Source organism: Larus michahellis, chromosome 3, assembly GCF_964199755.1.
Source record: "Larus michahellis chromosome 3, bLarMic1.1, whole genome shotgun sequence".
NCBI classification, from domain to species: domain Eukaryota; kingdom Metazoa; phylum Chordata; class Aves; order Charadriiformes; family Laridae; genus Larus; species Larus michahellis.
In genome coordinates, this window is record NC_133898.1 from 95,004,898 (window position 1) to 95,022,581 (window position 17,684).

The following is a 17,684-nucleotide window of genomic DNA, read 5'->3' on the forward strand; positions in this document are numbered from 1 at the left end:
AGAGTTAAGTACCCCACAAATGCTCAAATTACCACTAACCCTAAGTCTGAGGGGCAACTGCTTTAAGGCAGTCTTACAGTCATCTTCCATCCTCCAACAATAAAAAGTTTCATAGCAACCTAACAGAACATGTTTACAGACATATGTAGCCGATTATTCTGCATTAATGTTTTGGCCTGCTTCATCTTTATTTGTTCCAAGCCATCAGGAAAAAAGTATTTCAGATTTCAGTATCTGCAATGAAACATGTTCCTGTCTTAATTTAATTTAAAAAATGAAACAGTCAAACAATATCAAATCTCCTATGATGTTAACACACCACCCAAGGCTCTAACTCTGAATAATTTCACATCACTCTAAAAGCCTTTGGACAATTTGAGTCATTTAAGGAGTAGTGCTGGTGACTTGGTCAGAGGAGGGTTTGTTTTTAAGATACTTCTACATCACTTGAGTTAAAAAAAGGCATCTTAAAACTTGTCACTACTGAGTGGTATTAACAATATACCTGGGCAGCATTTTATTTGTCCCCATCATCTCATTAGCTTCCACTTAAAACTTCCATTAGAAGCCAAACAGAAGACTCCAACAAGCTAAATATGTTCTGTCCTCAACTGAATCACAAATGCATGTGAAGAAAGAGAGGACCAGCAAGAAAAGGAAGTCCCAGGAGATTAGCCTCTTTGCTACTTACTCAGGACTGTGTAGAAAATTCAAATAGAAATGACCGATTTCAAATCGGTCTTGCCTTTAAAGACCTGTTCTAATCCTAGAATATCTAGGAGTTTCGGTAGATGTACATCTACATAAGTCTACTAATTCTATTCCTTAACATAATTTAGCACAATCTATCCAGCATTCAGACTTTCTTGGTCCCACAATCCCTTTTAATCCCTGTTCTACAATTGGTGACACTTGCCATTTCCATTTCCATGTCAGAGCGGGCACACATCACAGTTTGGTAAATTCATATTCAGCTCTTTTAGAGCTCCTGGGTAAACATGAAATAGTTCTAGTAATTTCTTATTAATTTTAATCAATTTGTTCAACCACTTCTTCTGTTGATATCCTAGTCACAGTTCTTCAACTTTAAAAAAGGGCGTGCAATGGCCACTGTTCCTCTATAGTGAATACCAGTAAAAACACATTAGGCTTCCAGCTGAATATGCAAACTTCAAATCTACTTGCCCAAAGCAAGGCTTCAGTCTCACAGACACAGAGATGATTTACCTCTCCCTCTGGCATCTTTGCACACTAACGTTCCATGCCATTTGAAAAGCTGCTTTTTCCAGAGTTGCCCAATAATAGATCATTTCACACACCTAACAGATAAAAAGTAATTACATGACATGAAAAGGATTTCCCATGCAAATAGCTTTAACTTCTTATGATGAATTTTACCTACTGTGTGTAGAATAATGGAGTTTACAGAATTGAGCTTTACTCCTCTCCTGTTCTTCCCCAATTCTGTATCCTACAAGAGTTGCACAGTCTGAGCCAAGACTATTTGTGTGCGCCCAGACATTCACAGCAGGCTTCAAGGACTCAGACATACCTCTGGCCTGCCTTAGCCAACTACACGGCTCAGCAGCCAGGTCTCAGCCCTCACTTAAGTCAATTTAAAGCCTCAAGTCAAGTGCAATGAGTTAGGTCTGTTGTAGGAGAAACAAATATATCCTCACACACAGAACAATCACTGTGTATATGCAGCCTATGCTTTCTAAAGAAGTTCAACATTTAGCCACACTGAATTAAAGATTCATTCAAATTTTGATTTATTAGCAACTAATTCCATGGCAGATTGCCAACACTTTTTCCTTATATATTCCAAAAAGTCACATTATGGCAATAAGACACATGTATCAGTCAAAAAAAAAAAAAAAAAAAAAAAGTACTTCAGAAATCTGTGAGTGACCGAGAACAGGGCCAAAATGGACACTGGCATGCACTAAACTAAATTAGCTGCTTCCTCTCCTGCTGCTGCAAAATCCACTATCCCACTCTGCCCTGCAACAAAGAACCCGACTTATTCTAGACAGAAGTTTTATAGAGGTCAAATGATAGACAAGTCTTTCTTACTCACTTTCACTTGTTTACAGGAGTCTTAATTAAGCTTCATTTGGGGGCCAGTGGAGGGGGAAAAAAAAAAAAAAAGTCACTTGCACAAAAAATGGATCCTTCTGAAGCACTAATCACTGCAGTATTGCCCAAAGAAAAGGACACCTGTTCTGACAGGTAACTGGTAAGAACAGGAATTCCTCACAGGTTTATCATTTATTCCATTGACATAACCAACACTTCTGAAGAGTAATTCAAGTAAACTGGAAATTAAAAATAGCTGAAGGGTAAGTTTTCCTTTTAAGTCTTTCCCAGTTACTAATGCCAAGGCATTCATACATTTGAATAGACATGAATATTTGAACTAGCAGTTCTAGCTCAAAGTGTTCTCAACACATCATTCTCTTACTCAAGATGGTGCATTTTTTCTTCCAAGAGCTCCATAAATTAAATCTGCACTTTCACCTCCTCTTCCCCAAGATTCCCTTAGGAGAAAAGCACGTTTATTGCATTTTCATTTAACCCGCACTCTCAGTAACAATATCAGAGGCAGAAAAACTGCTGCAGTACAAAGAAAACATTACCGTGGACTGGGAGTAACCCCCCCATTATCTATGAATTCTCATAATCTGCACTGTCCAGGAAAAACTTAGTGAATTCTTGAAGTTGTTCACAGCACGAACATAACATTAAGCATTTATTCAATTGACAGGCTTACAGCCCTCTGAATGAGGGAGGAGCCAGGAAAATTTATTTATAAACAGCTATACCTTCCTAAAGCAAATAGGAAAAACTTGCTTTTCTGGCCATCTCCCCAGCTTCAGACTTCCTGTCATTTGTAACAAAGTAGCATCCCACCAAAAGCTAAAGAATAAACAAGAATTATGAAAATATACTATCTAATTATCTCCCTTTCTCAAAGAAGCGGGAACAGGAGGGGTCAGGGGAGGTTAATGCATATGGCATAATGGTGTAGCTTTGAATGACAGTAAACTTGCATTTAATCCTTCCATGATGAAAAAGCAGCCAAGCAGTAGCACAAGCAAGGGGGAAGATTGGATTTTTTGCAGGTACACAGCGACAGGTGAAAGAATGACGCAAAAAGGGAAACTAATTACACAAGAGGGAAAAAAACCCTCACTATGACAGCAGTCAAACGCTGGAACAAGCTGCCCAAGTTGTACAAGCTCTTTCCTTGGACATATTCAAAACTGACCTGGACAAGACCACAAACAACCTAAACTGGCTCTATGTTGAGTACCGGTTCGGACCAGATGACCTTCAAGGTCTTTTCCTTCCAACCCTTATTATTCTATGATTCATTAACAGCCCCAAGCAGGGTTACATGCTGACTGCCCAAACTTTTTATGCCTGTACCTGCGCTGCTGATGGAAGCATTTCATGACATTGATAAAATAGTACTGATTCAGCTCCACAGTGTTAGAAAAATATTCAGTAAGCAGCTCACATCACAGTGGCAGATCTGCTCACCAGAATTCCTTTTTACTGATGACTATGCAGGTAGCCCACTCCACACTGAACTCCTTCTGATCAGCTGGCTCCTACACCCAGTTGTATCAGCCTAAAGAAAAAAAAGCATGATGCCTAACTGCACCAAGGCTTTCAAGTGTTCTTCCAGCTATGATTAATAACATTCCTCGCTCAACAACAAAAACAATTCGCTGTGTGAGAAGCACACTTGCAGAAAAGCATAACTGACTATAAAGTTAAACATGCGAAGCTGTATCAGATGACAGAACGCTTATTTGCAAAAATTGACATATATCAAGCACTTACATGTGGGTATAACCAAGGGACAATATATCAGCTTTATTTAAGAGACTTAGGTCAGTTCCATGCATTTTCAAACTATCTGAAACATTACATGACATGACAAGAGATCCAACAGGAAAATACATAACAGTTACCAAAGCTAAGTATTACAACATGTTAATGAAAATTCTGCTGTAATAGGCTGGGTACACTATCTGGATGACAAACTCAGGAATAAGCAAAACGGTGTCAAATACAAGGCACCCTCTCCCACATTCCTCAGTGTCAGTAGTGTAGAAATAGTTTATAGTTAATTTGAAGCATGCTGGATCTACCCTAAATTGTGAAGCAACTATTCCCAACAAGGATTTAATGCTGCTAAAGAAGTACTCGGGAACAAAGTGCTGAATGACCAGTAATCCGCAGTAATGAAAATCATCTTATGAATCTCCCTTGTAACCAAGCCTGTCCCTTGATAATGCAAAGCATGCGCATGAGAAAAATCAATAAAATTGATCTATACGTGGTGCTTCCATACAAGCATGAAAACTCCTTGCCAGGTTTTGAGGATTTAATGTTTCTACAAGTTAGAAAGAAAGGAGATCTTTTATAATAAATGACAAGCGTGTTATGTCAGCCTGGTCACTGGAAGATGGCTCTGAATCAAGTTAAATTAAAATTAACTTGCTTCTCAAAGTGCTTCTGTTGCAAAGCTGCTTAGACAATCGACTGGACTGGGGTCGTAGTCTTGACCCTTTGGGCCCTTCTAGGCTTCTAGCAAATTAACTTCCAAGAAAACTCTGAGTGTTCTACTCCCTGTAATAAAGTCTGCAGCACCTTCTTAAACTGAAGTGGTGATAATTACCACACTCTTATCACCAGCCTCAGAGGCAGAAGAAACAGCGGACATACTAAATAAGTCCCACCTGACGAGTACAAATGAATCGGAGGTCATACTGATCACAGGACTAACCAAGGAAACTGAGAATCACTAAATTCCACCTAAGAAATAGTAAAGGCATAAAGAGTGACATCTTAAACAAGGTAAATGAACTGTGCTTGCAGACCTGGTATTAATACAAACTGTGAATACTAGTTATGCCCAGATTCCATCTCATGTCTTTAATACATGAAGTTTCATCCTCCTTGACACTATATTACTAAAATATTACTTTTAAATGTTTCACTGCAAGTATTTTCTGAAGTGTAAAATTCCATTTTTATGGAGTTCAGCACCGCATACTTTTTTGGCCAACAACGTATCTTGAAATATCTTAAAAATGCATTAGAACAGCTTTCTTAAGTATATGCCTTATCTTTCCCTCAAACAGTTTTACAACATATAAAAAGAAACATAATAAAATATTGGTTTTACACCAGGCACACTATCATAACAATTAAAAAATATAAAGCCAAAACTAAAATAAATTCTATTTAGCTCTGACACAGACTGATTTATATAAATATCCCACAGACACAGTGTAAAGTGACATACTACATTTTATCAAGTTCTCAAATAACTTTTCCTTTTTTCTAACCGTAAATGTTAGGAAAAGAAATGACTATTTAAGATGAAAATGAACAAAATGTACTATTGTGTAATGAGCCTGGAAAACGTTCTCCAGATGTTACTGTTCAAAGACATTTATATAAATCAGAACAAAATCCAGATCTTGCCAAACTGCTCTGGAAGAATCATGCAAGCAAGCTGCAGAATTCTGCACTTACTTAAATCCATCCACAAAGAAACAAGGATAACTAAACTCCAGACTACTTACATTTTACTCAATCTATATACAAAAACTAGTCATTTGCTCCACTCTCAGCTTAAGTCTGCCATGTCAAAAATTCTGAACTACTTCATTCTACCACATGCGCTATGTTCAGAAGAACCAGCACCTACATGCAAGGGAAAGCACAGTGCTTCAACAAGCTCACAGTCTGCTTCTGAAGCATCAAGCTAACATTTTCTATCTGTTTATATAACAAATCCCTAACACTTATTTCTTATTCTACTTTAGGCTGAGTTTTTCTCCTCCCTACAACAGCATGCTGCTATGTTCTTAAAGCATGCAAAAGAACTCATGATTACTGATTAAAAAAATCATAGAAAAACCCCAGAGTGTCTCCCCACCTGTTGAAGTAATACCCAACCACTAGTAATTTCTAGGAGGCAGAACACACTACCCTAATACGCTGCATTACAGGCCCCAACCAGTCCATCCAAATTGTGTTTCTGTACTTCTTGCCCTGGCACTGTAATGCTTGGCACCATAAGAACACACCCAGAACCTCCACTGACAGATCTCTGCTCCCTCACCAATGACGTGCTGTGAAGACTCTGCAATAAACAGTTTCCTGAAATCACTAACAAAAAAAATTTCAACATAAATATTCCAAAATCCATAAAATAATTTGAAAACAAATTACTAGTTTTTTTTTTTAAAAAACACACTGTGTCTACCTCTATTAGCTCAGCTTCAAAACGTTCTCTCATTATTTCATGCTACTAAAAGCTGTCAGGACATGAAGCAATTTTTGTAAGCATATCCAAATCTTAGCCAAGAAACTGCACCAAATACCACAACAACCTGGGGACAACCTTATCTTCTCACCCATGTTTTCCCCCATAGGTATTTCATTTAAACACAGCACTTGTCTTCAGGAGATTTCTACAGCTCAAGCTCATAAAACAATACTGTTTTCAAGTAGATACTTTTCTTCAAAGAATGACTACCACAATTTTAGAAAGCCTCATGTCCCTTGGGCATGCCTAGGTACAGTCATCTACTGGCCAAATAAACAAAGTCTCCTGAATTACTTTACTGGACTATAAACAAATGACTCACTCAGAATGAAGCATTCTCTGAAAACTCAACACAGGTGTTTACACCTTAGACACAAGGTCTACAGAATAACAACCAGGGATTATAGTGGATCAGACACTGGAAATAAACATTACTGCTGCAAGACAAGCTAGCATTATCATGAGACATATCAACAGAAAGCTGTAAGAAACCAGGTTTTACGGAGCAAGAATCAGAGTAATGTATCCAGTTTTGGATGGCCCATATCCTTCAGTAGCCCAATCAGAATCCAGAGAAAGTAGATCAATATAAAAAAAAGCTGCAAACCATAAGAATAATCCTGTACTGGGACCATGTGTGTAGGAAAGCAAGAAGGCTAAGAACAGCCTTTGCCAGCTGATGTGTCCCAAAACATACCCTGTGTTTCAGAAATCTAATTCTGTAAGGCAGGCAGAAAGTAGGGGAAAATAAATATGGAAGTGATAAATAAAATAATTTTTAAAGCATCCAGCTGATTGCTAGTGAGGCTAGGTCATCCTACATAAGGAAGTTATTTTCTTGCTATAACTGTGGTTTCATATGCAGTTCAGCCACTTGCTTTTTGATGTGTTTGAAACTTTACACAAGGGAAATCTTTGATTCAACTCCCCCCACTCTCACGGGATTCAATACAAGTGTTGTTCCTTCTCTTGATTTTCCTTTTCTTCTTCCAATTTGCAAGAAAGCATCCTGGACTGATTGAACAGGCACTAATTACTGTTTAGAAATCTGTTCCCCATCCATTTCACACTTTTTTTTTTTATATGGTTTGGAAGAATGAAAAAATCCTGCCAACTTTATCTAGACTTCTAGCTGCATCAAAATAATTAAAGATAGGAAGGACTATTTATAAAATATGCCTATATGTTTGAACACAATAGGGAAAGAAAATAATTACATTTCAACTTATATGTGCGTACTTATTGCACCCTTTCTATTCCGTGTGAGGAAATCTATTTTAGCTACAAAAAATGAGTAAGGAGGAAAAAAAATTGAAGCTGCTTATTCCTCATTTACTACTATCTGCATGTATGAATGTCTCTAGTCATTTATGTAATTCAGAATGACCATGAAAAGAAGTGATCTGAGATTGATTTTGTTTTATCCTACATATGAGTGACACACAGTTGCTCTTACTGAGTTTCATTTTATGAAGCATCCACCCGGAAAAGAAGCAATTACTGGCTGCGCAGCAGTACGACAGTGAGGACTTAGGCACTAAAGCATACCACAAACTGGCAGTCAACACCACACTGCCAATAAAGGCAGCAAACATCACTCCAGAACATAGTAGAAATGTTACACAGAAACCTTATGAAAAGCATTTTGTTCTAACTGACTTTGTAGAGAGTACTATCAGCTGCTGTGGGGCAGTACATCTCTGTAAGCACTGACAAACAAAAATAGGACGACAGCAATAACAGAGACCAAAACAGCTAAAAGAAACCAGAACAGACAAAAATAAAAGCCGTGAGTGAAAGACCCTCCAACCGGTGATGGGACATCAATCCAGAAAGGAGGAAACCTATCTGCCTCTTGTTCACCCTACTATCACACAGAGGGTCACAAACAGCGACAAATGAATCACATGAGCAAGAGACAAATTCATTCCTAAACAGTTCAAAAGAACAACTGCTGACAAAACCATTTCTGCTGCATCTCCACAGATAACAGCTTTGATATCACAGTCAGCTCTTTTGGGAGTAACTTCAGAACTCCTGAGGGACAGAACTGAAGCCAAGTCTCTTCTGCCCTGGGCAAGCACTCACTTCTGGTGGGAGACACCACAGTGGCATCCTCCAGGAGCTGAGGGAATCTTTGAAATAAAAATTCCCATTCAAAGTATTCACATTATACCCATATTTCCAAATAGTTGCAAGGGAACTAATATGTCATTATTTGAGAATTCCCTACTGAAAAGTAAAAAACCTCATTTACACTACTCTTTCAGTCCAAAAGTAATTTCTAAAAGTTCAAACACTTAGAAGGTAATCTAATCCGGCATCCAAATAGTAGGAACCTAACTGAAGCAGTCACCTAGACTACCTTGGTGGCAAACAGAAAGACATGCCATGAAAGAGAAATTCAGGCTGCTGTGAATTCAGGCTGCAGGGGATCAAGTGCACCCTCAGTAAATTTGCAGACAACACCAAGTTGGCTAGGAGTGTTGATCTGCTTGAGGGTAGGAAGGCCGTACAGAGGGATCAAAACACATTGGATCAATGGGCCAAGGACAATGGTATGAGATTCAACAAGGGCAAGTGCCAGGTCCTGCACTTGGATCACAACAACCCCATGCAGCACTACAGGCCTGGGGAAGAGTGGCTGGAGAGCTGCCCAGTGGAAATGGACCTGGGGGTGTTGGTCAACTGACGGCTGAATATGACCCAGCAGTGTGCCCAGGTGGCCAAGAAGGCCAACAGCATGCCCAGCCTGTTATCAGGAATAGTGTGGCCAGCAGGACTAGGGGAGCGATTGTGCCCCTGTACTCAGCACTGGTGAGCCTGCACCTCAAATAAAAAACAAATAAAAAATAAACTGTGTTCTGTTTTGGGCCTCTCACTACAAGAAAGACACTGAGGTGCTGGAGTGTGTTCAGAGAAGGGCAACAAAGCTGGTGAGGAGTCTGGAGAACAAGTCTTATGAGGAGCGTCTGAGGGAATTGGGCTTGTTCAGCCTGGAGAAAAGACGACTGAGGGGAGACCTTATCACTCTCTACAACTACCTGAAAGGAGGTAAGGAGGTTCTCTTCTCTTCTCTCAAATAACAAGTGATAGGATGAGAGCAAGTGCCCTGAAGTGGCACCAGGTGAGGTTTAGATTTGATATTAGGAAAAATTTTTACGCTGAAAGGGTTATTAAGCACCAGAACAGGCTTCCCAGGGAAGCGGTTGAGTCACCATCCCTGGACGTATTTAAGAGACGGGTAGACTTAGTGCTTAGAGATATGGTTTAGCGATGGGTTTTGTCAGAGTTAGGTTGATGGTTGGACTCCATGATCTGAAAAGTCCCTTCCAAGCTAGGCAATTCTATGATTCTAAAATGAAGTGCAATCTGCTTAGTTAAAGAGACATAAAGCTCAAACACCATTCCTGTTCTAAAGTGAAACTGCTAGTTCCCTGGCCATCCAAACTTGCATGATACCTTAGCAACAAGAAAAACTAAAGTCTGGACTTTCATGTTTCCTTACTAGGTCAACTTTCCTCTCTACAGCGTAAACCTTTTGACAACCATAATAACTTCCCGGCTTCTGAGTGAAACATAACTTCACTGAAACTTATTATCCAAATGCATACATACAAATACCCACATCTGTGCAAGACATCTGCATGTAACTGAGAAGACCTACAATCAGCTGTAGTATTGGAAAGCCTGGACATAAATATTTGTTAGCACAGAGACATCAGTTACTAAAGATGTATAGTACTTTTTGAGATGACAAGAAACACAGACAATAACTCGATCTAAGATTCCAATTTTTTAAATTCTTCCAGTTCTTCTAGATTTGTTTTCTAACACCTACCCAAATCTCATCTATAAAAGCGAACGCATAAACCAAGAAAATCTTAGTCTCCCCAAAGCACTGCTATAGGGAAAGACTGCCAAGCCAACCTTACTTCTCTTGGATTCTCAGAGTTCTGAGCAAGGACTGATCCTATTCCACATTCTCAGCATATCAAGCTTTGAAATAATCAGAAGGCACTTTATCCTTACCGTCATTAAGGACAGACTTTTGACATGGCAGTAAGTACGCATTAGAGCCTACCTTTAAGTGTAGACCAGAATGGTATTAAAGACAAATCTCTACTGAGGCTGATGACTACACAGAGGCACTTCTAGATAAGGAAGCCCTCAAGCTGTAAGTGTTCGGAGGTCAGCAGCAAGACAAGTATTATGTATACTTCACTCCCCCATTTATATAATCTCAAAATTGTCATTTTTGGCCACAGTAGGCTAGATGGATTTTTTTGGAGTTATCAAAAAAAACCCACCTTGCTCTGGCATTCTTCTCAGCAGCCTTCCTTGTCAATCACCTTTTCTACTATTCTTGTTTCTTCGTCTTTACTTCTATCCACTTTCTCCATTTTTACCTTATCCTCTGCTTTTTTCCTCCCATTTCTTTACCTCCTGTCATCTAATCCCTACCTCTGATCCCCTCTGTATTTTTGTCATGTGGATGATACCGATCTTTACATGCTGCAACTTTATTTCACACTTTAGGCAGAGCAATTGGACACATGTATTCACATTCCAAGATCACTGTTTCAAATCCATCTGCAGACTTAAAGACAAATGTACAGCTATTTCATTCAGACAGCATTTTCTTCAAAAGACCAAAATAATGTACTTCTCTTTTTATAAGAAAAAAATAATTAAAAACTGTGATAATCAAAAACCTGGTAGCAGGTGATGGGGAAGGAAACAAGAAATAAAACAAGAATATGCCTTCCAGTGTGCAAGACCAGAGGGAGGGGACAAAGGAAAAAAAAAAATGTATAAGACTTATTGCCCTTCCCTTATCTGAAAAGAATTCTCCACATAAAAATCACAAGGAGTCTACTCCTTTTTAGGACAGAGGATTATACAGCAATAGATTTCTAAGCATTCAGTTCATGCAAAACATACTAAAACCAATAGGGTGATGCCAGCAACCCGATGCCAGAAAACTGGAATCATCTATTTCAGATGTTGAGATAAGATAAATAGGAACAAACATGCTATCCTAAATCATGGTTATGGTGGAAAAGAAACTTCCACATACTGACTTGTTTACATATGATTCCTCAGTTAAACATTTTCAAACAAAATTCCTTGTAGCATGTAAAAAATTCAACTGATCAAAAATTAGGATTTATTTCCTTACAAAGTCAATGAGCTTGACTTCTTTTACATAAGCCTCTAGCTGTGTTTATATCACAACATTACTCTACACTCAGGCTTAAATGGCTTTCCTGGCAAAAAAGGTTTTAGATTTTATGACAGATTTATTCTAAAAGCAAATTTCTTCTCTTTTGCTCTCCAGAGAGACTTCAGTAACAGTCGGGATAGCAACCAACATCTGTATAGTACTACTACTGAGTATTAATATACTAAATTCTCCTTACTCTACTGTTGGGCGATATTTAGACCTAGACCCCTATAAAAATGCTTAAAAAGGAACTATCAATTTGTATCAAAATAACTACTTATAGGCATAGACTGCCACCTAGCGATTTTGATTATATACAGGGGGGTGGAAAAAAAAAAAAAAAAAAAAAGACCTCTCTCTTCCAGGAGAGGGGAAAACAATATTCATTCCTTCATATTTTACATCAACATATACAAAAAAACCCCTAATATTATATCACTTGCATCTCCTATTATTATTTTTATGCTAAATTCAGGAGGAACATGGAGAAAGAAGGGTCATTAAACATATGTAATCTTCCTTGTAGAGGTAAGATCCATGAGATTGCTTGTTCGTCAATTCTGTCTGGAATTCCTCCTTATTTTACATGGACTCTAGCCTTTGCATAAAACAAGCACTGCATCGAGAGTTTATTTAATCTCTAAGAGAACACTGACAGCCAGCCACCTCTCTCAAAATTCTGGATTCCTTCAATTTTTGTGTTTTCAGTCTTTCCTGGTTCTCCTCAGCCTTATATTTTTCAGAACGTACTCTAGTTCATCTTTGTCCTTCCTTCTTCAGCCACTGCCTGTTTTCTAAAGTATTTCACTATTAGTGAAGAAAGAAGCCAAGTTACCTGTGTCATCTTTCCTTCATGCCATTATATGACTTTCTCACATCAAAGAAAACCAACAAGTGACCCTCAAAGCAACACCCTAACAATATAAAGTTTCTTCCTTTTGTCTTTTAAACTGGAGATATTCCCTAAAAACAAGAAGGTTGCTTATGGAGCCATCTGCTCCTGTTGCTTAGTTCCCAAATGAAGTCTTCTGTTGCCCATGTTTCCAGCAACTGACTGTTGTCTCAGAGGCTTCATTTTCACATGAAGTCTAGTAAATAGAATCAACATATCACAGCAGAGTTACAGAACTCTGACTCAATCTCAACAGGCAGCACCATTGCTAATACAAGTCCTATCCAAACTATTTGAACATTAACGTACAAACCACAGAGCAAGAAAACATCCATATAATAATTGAAGCAGAGAAACAAGGCAACAAAATATGGTTATGTTTCTAAAATTTCTTAAAAGTTTCCTCTCTCCATTTTCGGTTCGCTCAAAAAAGTGGATCTTGGTGGTCTCCAAGATTGGCAGTAACTCATCTCCTACAGATGAGGAAAATGGAATAGATTTAATCACTGGCTGCAAGTGATCCCAGTCATCTTTGTGCCTTGAAGTAAGCAAGCTCCTGAAACCTAACATTTTATAACGTCTTCTTCTGTTTAATAGTCCAGTGGGGCAGACAGTGACTGCCAAACTAAAAACTATCAGATTACTGTATCCACAACCAGTTTCCAAGACCTGTAAACTGCTATGTACTACCTAGCATGTCATACATGAAACACTGACTCTTTTTTAGCATTCCAGTAGCAATACTTCTCGCAGCAAAATGGGTACCACACCAAATGGATAACCAAAGAAGAAAGTTAACTGGAAAAACAATGAAGGACTTTGAAAAGTCCTCTAGATTTGCCAACCAGGTATCACCAACTAGGTGGTTAAACTGTATCCACCAAGAATTGTGAACGTGACACTTAGATGCTTGTGCAACAACATACAGACTGAAAGTCTTTTCCTTCCCCTCACCTTTCTTGGAAGCCGCTGATACTCAGCTGTAGGAAGGCTGTCCCCCAAAAATAGCAGAACTAAGTTTCTTCCAAAATGAACACAATATACGGATTAATTTAAATCACAGATCACACAAGAAATTTTTAAAAGCTCCTGCAAGTTTTAAAGAACTTCCCTATTTAAAACTTACTTTAAAAAGTTTTTAACAAAAATTAAAAAGTTTCTGCAAGTAACTATTTTTTTTCTTCCACTAAACTCACCTCAACGGTCTGAGGTAGATGATTAAGTACCAACTTATTTTTCATATACTTTTGCAAACCTGTTTTTCCTATCTAGTGATAAAGGCTACTTCCAAGATTTTTTGGGACAAAGGTTGTACCATTTCTCTGAATATCTTCACATGAGTCTCCCAAACAAGTAAACCAATCATGTTCTAGATGAAGCGCAAGCATAGCTATAATGCATCATTTCTATATTGGCTTTCAAGTCCACTCTAGAAAATACTATCTTTAACAAACAGTTTAAATCCATTTTAATGTAATTCCTTTGCAGTTCTTTACAGATAGGACCAAAAAAGCATCACCATGTATTGTTGCTAAGAGGCTTTAATTTGATTACAGTAATTAAATGGAGCCCCAATGATCACAGAATGATAGGCGTTGGAAGGGACCTTCAGAGATCATCCAGTCCAACCCCCCTGCCAGAGCAGGTTCACCTAGAGCAGGCTGGACAGGAATGCATCCAGGGGGGCTCTGAATATCTCCAGAGAAGGAGACTCCACCACCTCTCTGGGCAGCCTGTTCCAGTGCTCTGTCACCCTCAAAGTAAAGAAGTTTTTCCTCACGTTCAGATGGAATTTCCTCTGTTCCAGTTTGTGCCTATTGCCCCTTGCCCTGTCACTGGGCACCACTGAAAAGAGTCTGGTGCCATCCTCTTGACACCTGCCCTTTAGATATTTATAAGCATTGATGAGATCCCCTCTCAGTTGTCTCTTCTCCAGGCTGAACAGACCCAGGTCTCTCAGCCTTTCGTCATAAGAGAGGTGCTCCAGTCCCTTGATCATCTTTGTAGCCCTCCACTGGACCCTCTCCAGTAGTTCCCTGTCTTTCTTGAACTGGTGAGCCCAGAACTGGACACAGTACTCTGCCCTCACCAGGGCAGAATAGAGGGAGAGGATGACCTCCCTCGACCTGCTGGCCACATTCTTTTAATGCACACTGGGAGACCATTGGCCTTCTTGGCCACAAGGGCACATTGCTGGCTCATGGTCAACTTACTGTCCACCAGGACACCCAGCTGATGAATCTGGTCCAATTGCAGTTCAAAAAAAATGTAGTTACATTGACAAAGTTAGCTGAAGAAATAGAAGACTCGTGAAATTATGTCAACAGGTTTTGAAAGCTTTGAAAACTTACATAACTGGTAACATGTTGAAAACTTTTTCTATTTCCAAGGAAAGAAAAGAAAACAGGAGTCCATTTACAAGGACTCTCCCGTGTGTTCTTCTCTTCTCCCACAAACTATAGAGGGGTACAAAAGAACAGAGATGTTAATATGAAGATAATGTCAGGGTTAAAATTTAACTTACCATATTTGTCTCGCAAGCCAACTGTACACCTGAAAACTCCACCAAAGGCCACATCTTCACCAAACACTACTGAAAAATAAGAACAGTAGAGGTGGCTAATGTTACTCCAATGCATCTTCTTTTCAATAAACATAGGATCACAGAATGGTTTGGGTTGGAAGGGACTTTAAAGATCATCTAGTTCCAACTCCCCTGCCATAAGCAGGGATGCCTCCCACTAGACCAGGTTGCTCAAAGCCCCACATCCATTCACACTTCCAGGAACGGGGCATCCACAGCTTCTCTGGACAACCTGTTTCAGTGCCTCACCACCCTCACAGTAAAGAATTTCTTCCTAACGTCTAATCTAAATCGACCCTCTTTCAGTTTAAAACCGTTACCCCTTGTTCAATCGCTAGACTCCCTGATAAACGCTCCCTCCCCATCTCTCCTGCAGGCCCCTTTTAGGTACTATAAGGTCTGCCTGGAGCCTTCTCTTCTCCAGGCTGAGCAACCCCAATTCTCTCAGCCTGTCCTCATAGCATAGGTGCTCCAGCCCTCTGATCATCTTCGTGGCTCTCCGCTGGACCCGCTCCAATAGGATTCAAATGTTTTTATATGAGACACTAACATAAGTAGCACCTAAAATGTCATTTTACTAAGCATTTCTCATGCACACTCTAACTATAACAAATAAAGAACCGAGGTTAATAAGGAATCAGAACAGCAACACAACTATGTCTCAAAACAGAATTCATGAAACTGATTCAGCTATGCTTTCATTACATCATCTATTTTTCTTATATATGCTATATTATTACAAGAACTAAATCTAAATGAATAAAAGCAATTCCAAGAAACAATTATATTCAATCACTACAGAGTCAGTGAAATTATCCATTCCACTTCCACTGGTAACCATTTGCATTCTTCATCCACAGATTTCAGTAAACACAGTGTTTTGAAAAATGTCAAATTGAAGTTTTCTTTGAAATACCAATCGAACATGAAGTTCCAAACCTTCTCCAAACATACTTGCCAGATCCCCGAAAAGTGACTTCAGGAGAACTCCTCTACAGAAAAGATGGATATCTAATAACCGGGACAACTCTCAGTATTTAACACTACTATCCCTACAGTGTGGGTGATGTGGCCAATAAAGTTTTATCACTAAAAGTAATTGCCTTTAACATTTAGCTTCATATCAGCTAACTGGGGGGAAGGGGGGTGCCGCGGGGGCGGTTCTTCGAATTAATGGAATGATGATGTCTAATTTTTCTTAAAAGTTGTGTTATATAATTGACAGAAACAAGTATTGCCCACTTCAATTTTTTTAAGCATGTAAGGGATGTGCAGCAGTATCACCAATAGCAGCTTGCATGAAGTGGGGTCAGTTCTGAGAAATCACAAGTTCCTCAATACTCTCTATAATCTAAAGGACACAAAATAATGAGTTAGCCTCTTTGCCTTTCAAATATTATTTTTATTTAAATGAAATATGTTTCTGATCAGAAGTACTAAAAGGGGTTAGCACACTTCTCCCAATCATATTAATGACACCACTTAAAGAAAAATAACTTGTATAATGATGTAACACCAATGTAGTCACGGAGTTTATGACTGAAGTATGTCCCCAGACCATCTCTCTAATTAATTTTTAGTATTAATTTGTTTTATTTTTTTATGTACTTAAAATCTTCATACAGCCTTTCCATTACCATATGGCTACTCACTTTTGAGCCATCTGGGATAAAAAAAATATCATTTAATGCTGGTATCAGCAAACTTGCACGGATTTACTCATTCTGTTCAGCCACTGAAAATATTTTCCTGGACAGACTCTAATTCTCATCAACATAAGCATGAGGATTTCCACTGCTTAAACAACAGATGCTCAATTCCCATACAACTAAAAGACATGCTTTCTACTGCAAGTACTAATTCATTCAGTAAGCAGGGCGACACTGACAACTCACATATCTGGACTGTAGAACTCCAACATGGTCTTGCAAAAGGCTTTGCAAAGATCCAGCCCTGCAAAGCTGAGGAGCAAGACTGCAACCTTAGAGCAACTAAAAGGCTGAAGATTATCTATGAGTTTAAGTTCCTGCTGGATTAACATTCTGCTTACTTTTATATGGCTGATTCTACAGAAATGGTACTAAAATCTGTTCTTGGCACTAATTTACCCTCAGTTGTCTAAGCTTAATTTAATAAAAGTGATTATAACACAGCTGTAGATGGAGAGGGAATTTACACAGGCATAGCACTGGACAGACAACATGGAATTTGTCCTAATAGATTAGACGATTAGTCAGACTAATCGAGCAGTGGTTCAACAAGTGCCAAAAAGAGTTACTAACACACTAAAAACAAAATCCCAAAAGTTACACAAGGTCATACAGCTTTTGCAGCTGTGCTAATGACATTAAACATCTCTTTCAGATATCTGGTCATCATCATGCCTTTGTTATGACAACAGAAGCAACAGACATGTATAAGAATTACAAGCGGAGTAAATACTTTTGTGCAAAAGAATTTAGGATAACCCATTTAAAATCAAGCTATGATGAAATAGCTTCTTCGAAGTTATAGGTTATCCAGACCGCAAAAGCCCAGAAAATTTTACATTGCCTATGCACAAGAATGAACAGATATCAGTAAAGCTGGAAAGCAGAGAAGGAGAGAAGGGCGAATGGACAGAGCA

The 17,684-nt window shown here is 38.8% G+C and overlaps 1 protein-coding gene across 2 annotated transcripts in view; it reads right to left on the reverse strand.

Annotated features, from left to right (window-relative positions):
* Positions 1 to 17,684, reverse strand: part of BCKDHB (branched chain keto acid dehydrogenase E1 subunit beta) — a 130,438-nt gene that overhangs the window by 109,401 nt on the left and 3,353 nt on the right. Inside the window, exon 3 of one of the 2 annotated variants that reach the window (XM_074581309.1) lies at positions 14,999 to 15,067. In XM_074581309.1, coding sequence (XP_074437410.1) covers positions 14,999 to 15,067 — 69 coding nt within the window. The remainder of the gene's footprint in view (positions 1 to 14,998; positions 15,068 to 17,684) is intronic. The other variant, XM_074581310.1, reaches the window with a different exon arrangement.